This window comes from Arachis ipaensis, chromosome B1 (genome assembly GCF_059453495.1).
Source record: "Arachis ipaensis isolate K30076 ecotype BB chromosome B1, ASM5945349v1, whole genome shotgun sequence".
Taxonomy (NCBI): domain Eukaryota; kingdom Viridiplantae; phylum Streptophyta; class Magnoliopsida; order Fabales; family Fabaceae; genus Arachis; species Arachis ipaensis.
This window is the reverse complement of record NC_142436.1, coordinates 48,153,123-48,159,455: the sequence shown is the minus strand read 5'-3', so window position 1 is coordinate 48,159,455 and position 6,333 is coordinate 48,153,123. Positions and strand designations below refer to the sequence as shown.

General features: G+C 41.0%; 1 protein-coding gene across 1 annotated transcript; it reads left to right on the top strand.

Moving 5' to 3' along the window:
• The first annotated feature begins 1,929 nt into the window (after positions 1-1,929).
• On the top strand, positions 1,930-3,030 carry LOC107606383 (uncharacterized). Its single transcript, XM_016308453.1, has one exon. It carries the CDS (start codon positions 1,930-1,932, stop codon positions 3,028-3,030), a length of 1,101 nt encoding a protein of 366 aa, XP_016163939.1.
• The last annotated feature ends 3,303 nt before the right edge of the window (positions 3,031-6,333 follow it).

The following is a 6,333-nucleotide window of genomic DNA, read 5'->3' as shown; positions in this document are numbered from 1 at the left end:
AGTTCAAACAATTGTAAAATACTTTAATGGAGTAAATGAGAAATCAAATTATCATTGGTCCTAAATAAAATTTTGCCCCATACTTTTGCAATTTTCTCTTTCTTGTGAAATATTTTTTATTTGTTGTTTATAAATACTAATTACATTGACTTCAATTTCCACAATTCTTCTAATCTTCTAGTTCAAACTTTAATTATATAGTAATATTTATTGTTGTTATTAATTATGAAGTGTGAATTATTTTTTAATTTGTAACTTGTGATAATATTATAGTGAAAAATATATTTTGGGGTAAAAAACTTAAATAAACCAATGCCAACTCAAATTTACGCCAATTACCCAAACGAAAAATGTTACGTGCATGTCCCTAAAGGACATTTCTATGTAAATCGAAGCAGACATACTCGATTTAGTTTCGTTGATAGTACATCGAAACAGCCATATTCGATTTAGTAGCGTTTCATGCAAATCGAATCAAACTCATTCGATTTATGTATGAATGGTGAGGGTTCATAGTAAATCGAACGAGCCAATTCGATTTACCATCCTCGAAATGTCCATGAATAAATCGGCACAAGGCAAGTTGATTTAGTATGTATTCAACAAGATATATAAATGGATGTAACTTAATTTGATTTACTAGGCCACAAATTTATATAAATAACTGTTGAATGTGAATTTCTCATCATAGTGCTTTGCAATGGCTAGTGATGAGAGTTAGTTTTGGTGCACTATAGAGGATCGATTAAGAAAAAATGCGTTCCGGAATTAAGTTTACTAATAATGATCTGATTTGTGTTTTTCTCAAACTTTCAACAAGTTTCACCAAGTTTCAAAATACTATAATCCGAAAACTGGGGCTGTAAGGCATGAAACGGGTGGAGAAGTTAGTCTACAGAATTTTGATTTCTGTTTTGTGGGATAACGTGAAGTACGATTCGTTCGTCAAAGGCAGCGACAAAGATTTGCAAGTTCTGTTCCATTGTCGTCGGCAATTCTCATAGGTTAGGACCCTAAGCTGTTGGCCAAGTTTGTGGATGTAGTCTCCAATTCAAGAGGTTCTAACCGGAATCCTCAGCCTTCAGCCATGGTAGCCTACTCTAGTTCGAGGCCTATTAGTACCTCTTCATCTCTGCCCGTGATTCAGCCTGAGGCAGCTTTGGTTGGCACGGGTGACCTAAATCGCACTCATGACGGAGAAGTGGGTGACACTAGTCCCTTTGGTGATGTTGCGATTGCGATGGACGACATTCCTGACGTGGTAACGAAATCCTGACAGGGTGGAGCACCGGATGGTGTGGAAGATGCATTTCAGGATGAGGATGATGATGATGTGGAGCCCACTACGATTGCCGATGATAGAAATGATGAGCTAGTGAGGAGTACTCCAGCTCGGAGTGATGGAGCGGCTAGTTCAGGAACTCCGCAGTACCCCCTGTACTTTTCAACTTTGGACTTGGATGCCATGAGACAGCAGGGGGTACTTGGCATGCCTGTCGGATTTGGGACCAGAGACACACAGGATACAGGAGGACTGGCTGAGTTCCAAGTTGTTCAGTAGTTTCAGGATAAAGAGGAGGCCATGCTGAGCGTGAAGACTTATAGCATCCGACGTGGGGTTGAATTAAAGTGTTGGAATCTGTTTATCACAAGTACCATGGAAAGTGTAAGGAATTCAGCAACGGGGGGACGTGGTTGATTCGTATTAGTCTCTGCCAGCGTAGAGGTATTTGGGAGGTAAAACGATACAATGGACCACATACTTGTCTGGCTACTTCGATATCCAGTGATCATAAGAGGCTTGATTACCATGTGATCTCGGCCTTCATATTGCCTATGATTAGAGTCGATGTTGCCGTGTCGATCAAGGTACTGAAAAATGCGATAGAGACCCATTTTGGTTTTAGACCGACTTACTAGAGTGTTTGGATGGCTAAGCAGAAGGCCGTGGCTCAGATTGACGGAGACTGGGAAGAGCCATATAATGAGTTACTGCAATGGCTGCTAGGTGTGCAGATGACGATGCCAGGTAGTGTTGCAGTGTTGAGGACGAGTCCTGTGCGACTGGGTGGCCAAGTCGATGAGTCGCATGCTTATTTCCACCGTCTTTTTTGGACATTCCCACCATGTATCGAGGCCTTCCAACATTGTAAGCCTCTGGTTAGTGTTGACGGGACCCACTTGTACAGCAAATATGGTGGTACACTGCTGGTTGCGATTGCTCAGGACAGCAATTCCAATATCATCCCTGTCACATTCGCCCTTGTGGTGGGTGAAAATGCAGAGTCGCAATTATTTTTCTTATCCCACCTTCGACAACATGTAATGCCTCAACCAGGTATCTTGGTCATATCGGATAGGCATAACGGGATCAAGACTGCACTGGAGGCTCCTTATGGGGGTTGGCTTCCACCTAATGCATACATGGCATTTTTTATCCGATACGTGGTGGCAAACTTTGCCCTTAGTTTTAAGGGCAAGGATGCTAGGAGATTTCTAGTCAATGTTGCTTATGCAAAGACCGAGGTCGAGTTTGACTATTGGTTTGACATCTTCCGCTCTGAAGACTTGGCCATGTGTGACTGGCCTAATTGGATTGACTATGCACGGTGGACTCAGCATCGCGATGAAGGTAGGAGGTTCGGGTATATGACTACGAACATATCCGAGTGTGTAAACTCGATTTTGAAGGGTGTAAGGAACCTTCCGGTTTGTTCATTGGTGAAGTCCACCTTTGGGAGATTAGCAGAGCTTTTTGTTCATAAAGGAAGAGAAGTAGAGGCACAATTAGGAATCGAGAAGCGGTTTAGTCAGCATTTGATGAAGGCAATTAAGGCTAATCTGAAGGCCTCAAGGTGTTTCACGATGACTTTGTACGACAGGGTCACAGGGATAATTCTGAGTTCACCATGGTTGAGACAACACCGACTGACAGCTTTTCACTTGGATCTTACAAAGTGTCCCTCAAGGACCACACCTGTGATTGCGGATATTTCCAGGCTCTTCATTATCCATGTCGCTATGCCTTAGTGTGCTGTGCATACTCACATTTGGATTGGTCAGTTTATGTCCATGAGATGTATCGCCTCAGCTTGGTATTCGATACTTATTGGTTGGGGTTCACCCCTCCAATATTTGTAGAACTACTGGCAAATGCACCGGGTCGTACCAAGTAATAACTCCGGTGAATGAGTGTCGATTCCACTAGAATTAACGGATTAAGCAAACAATGGTCAATTGATCATTCTAGTCAAACAATTAAAAATAAGTGTTTCACTAGTAAATAGCATGAAAATAGAAAATTAAACAAGAGCAAACTAAAATTAGTTAAGCAGATAAGATAATAAAGATAGTTAAGGTGTCAAATATGTTCACTTCTTAGGAAAACAATCCTTGTGTTTATTTAGATGAGGTATGCAAAGATTAATCACGGCGAATAATAAATAATCAAATTCCAATTTCTTGGTAATTTAATTTCTCTTTAACTTAATTAATAGCTAATTCCTTAGTCAATTACTTAAGAAAAAGAGGTGAAGCCCAATTTTGATTCAATAAGTAAGATTCAAAAATATTCCTAAGTTTGATTTATATGTCACGTATTCAAACTAGTCCTAACAATTGAAACTCACAAAGTGTCGCACACTCTTTAAACCTATTCCTAGTGTAATAAAAAAGTAGTGTGAAAGAGTTTTTAATCTAATTCAAATATTAATTTTTTCCAAAACAATATTTAGAATCCAAGACAGAATTAAAATGTTTTTCAACAATTCTAAATCTTTAGAGATGAAAAACCAAAATTCAATCATGAAATAAATCAAAGGATAAACCTCATATAAAATAGAACACTTAGATTAATAATCTATAAAAAGATGAACAGAGCTTCTAACCTTAATCAAGGAGATTAGTGGCTCACGCTTCAAAATAAAAAATAAGGTATCAAAAACGGCCAACGGTCTGAAGGTGGATCCTTGGATTGTTGAAGGGTGGTTTCCCCAGGGTCCTTTATGAACCTTATATACTAAACTTTAAAACAAAACCTAATCATTAAATTCAAACTAATTCAAAATAAAATAAAATTAAATCTAATCTTTCACATTAAATCTTTCGCTTTGTATCTTTTCTTCAAGGCTTTGGTGGTCTCAAATTTGGCATTCTGAATGGGCATGGAGAGTGGCCAAAGTGGCTTATAAAAGTTAGGCCAAAAAGCAAGTGAAACACCAAGCTTTGGCATACAAAACGCCATGCTTTTCTTCCCCTGGGAGCAGCCTTCCTTTGGTGTGTGAAACGCCAATGTGTGGCATATGGAATGCCACTCCTTTGTGGTCTCTAGAGCTCTCTCTGCTTGGCGTGTGACAGCCTTGTTGCGGCGTGTGACACGTCCAAATGGGTCTTTGAAGTAGACTTCTGAAAATTTGGCCCAACGTGTAATACCGGGCTGCGGCGTGTGGAACGCCACTGAATCATACAAGGTCCTGGGAGTGAGGTCTTGGCGTGTGACAAGCCAATAAGAAGCGTTACATGCCCATACAAATTGTTCAAATGAAAGCCTCGAAGGCGTGTAGTTTCCACACACCCATATTCCTTGTGGCGTTAAATGCCACCCTTTATTCATTGGCGTTCATTCATGCTTGCTTGGTGTTAAACGCCTTGCTTTGCTTCATAAATCAAATAATAACGCCACATGCATAACGCTACATGCATGCTTCATTCTTCATTGGCTTATGCCATATCTTCCTTTGATTCACGCTAATGCATTATGCATTTCTTTGATTCATGCATCATTAAATGGCTTCATTAATTAGTGTGCATGCTTCATTACTTAACGCATGCCTTCCTTTTGTGTGTATGCTTCATGGGCCACGCTTGCTTTAGGGGTCGTGCTTCCAAAAGCGTGGCCTAAGGTTTAAAGCATGTCCGAAGTTTCAAAGTGTGTCAAAAACTCCTCCTTGAGTTTTTTGAGTTTGTTTGTACTTTTTGCTTCTTTTTCTATTATTTTTCTACAATTATCAAAAGATCAAAGCATTCAAAGTATTAATAGAATATCATAATAAAGCACATAATTATCAAGCAAAAACTATCAATTTCACCTAAGAAACACCCAAGAAAAATACATAAAATTTTCATGCATCAATGACCACAACTCTGTATTTTCACCCTCCAAAATGGCGAATGCGACATGGATGATATTGGAATTACTGTCCTGAGCAATCACAACCAGTAGTGTACCACCATATTTGTTGTATAAGTGGGTCCCGTTGACACTAACTAGAGGCTTGCAATGTTGGAAGGCCTCGATACACGGTGGGAATGTCCAAAAAAGACGGTGAAAATAAGCATGTGACTCATCGACTTGGCCACCCAGTCGCACAGGACTTGTCCTTAACACTGCAACACTACCCGGCATTGTCATCTGCACACCTAGCATCCATCGTGCCAACTCATTATATGACTTTTTCCAGTCTTCGTAAATCTGAGCCACGACCTTCTACTTAGCCATCCAAACCCTCTTGTAAGTCGGTCTAAAACCAAAATGAATCCCTATCGTATTCTACAGTACCATGATCGACACGACAACATCAGCTCTAATCATAGACAGTATAAAGGCCGAGATCACATGGTAATCAAGCTTCTTGTGATCACTGGATATCGAAGTAGCCAGACAAGTATGTGGTCCATTGTATCGTTTTACCTCCTAAATACCTCTGCGTTGGCGGAGACTAATACGAATCAACCACGTGCACCCGTTGCTGAATTCCTTACACTTTCCATGGTACTTGTGATAAACAGATTCCAACACTTTATATTCAACCCCACGTCAGATGCTATAAGTCTTCACGCTCAGCACGACCTCTTTTTTATCCTGAAATTGCTGAACAACTTGAAACTCAGCTAGTCCTCATGTATCCTGTGTGTCTCTGGTCCCAAATCCGACAGGCATGCCAAGTACCCCCTATTGTCTCATGGCATCCAAGTCCAAAGTTGAAAAGTATGGGGGGTACTGTGGAGTTCCTGAACTAGCCGCTCCATCACTCCCAGCTGGAGTACTCCTCTCTAGCTCATCATTGCTATCATCGGCAATCGTGGTGGGCTCCACATCATCATCATCCTCATCTTGAAATACATATTTCACACCATTCGGAGCTCCACCCTGTCGGGATTCCGGCCATTGCCCCCATCTCTCCGTCACGAGTGTGGTTTAGATCAGCAGCGAAGGATGGGGAGGCAACCAAAGCTGCCTCGGGCTGAATCACAGGCAGAGATGAAGAGGCACCAACAAGCCTCGAACTAGAGCAAGCTGCCATGGCTGAAGGCTGAGGATTCCGGTTAGAACCT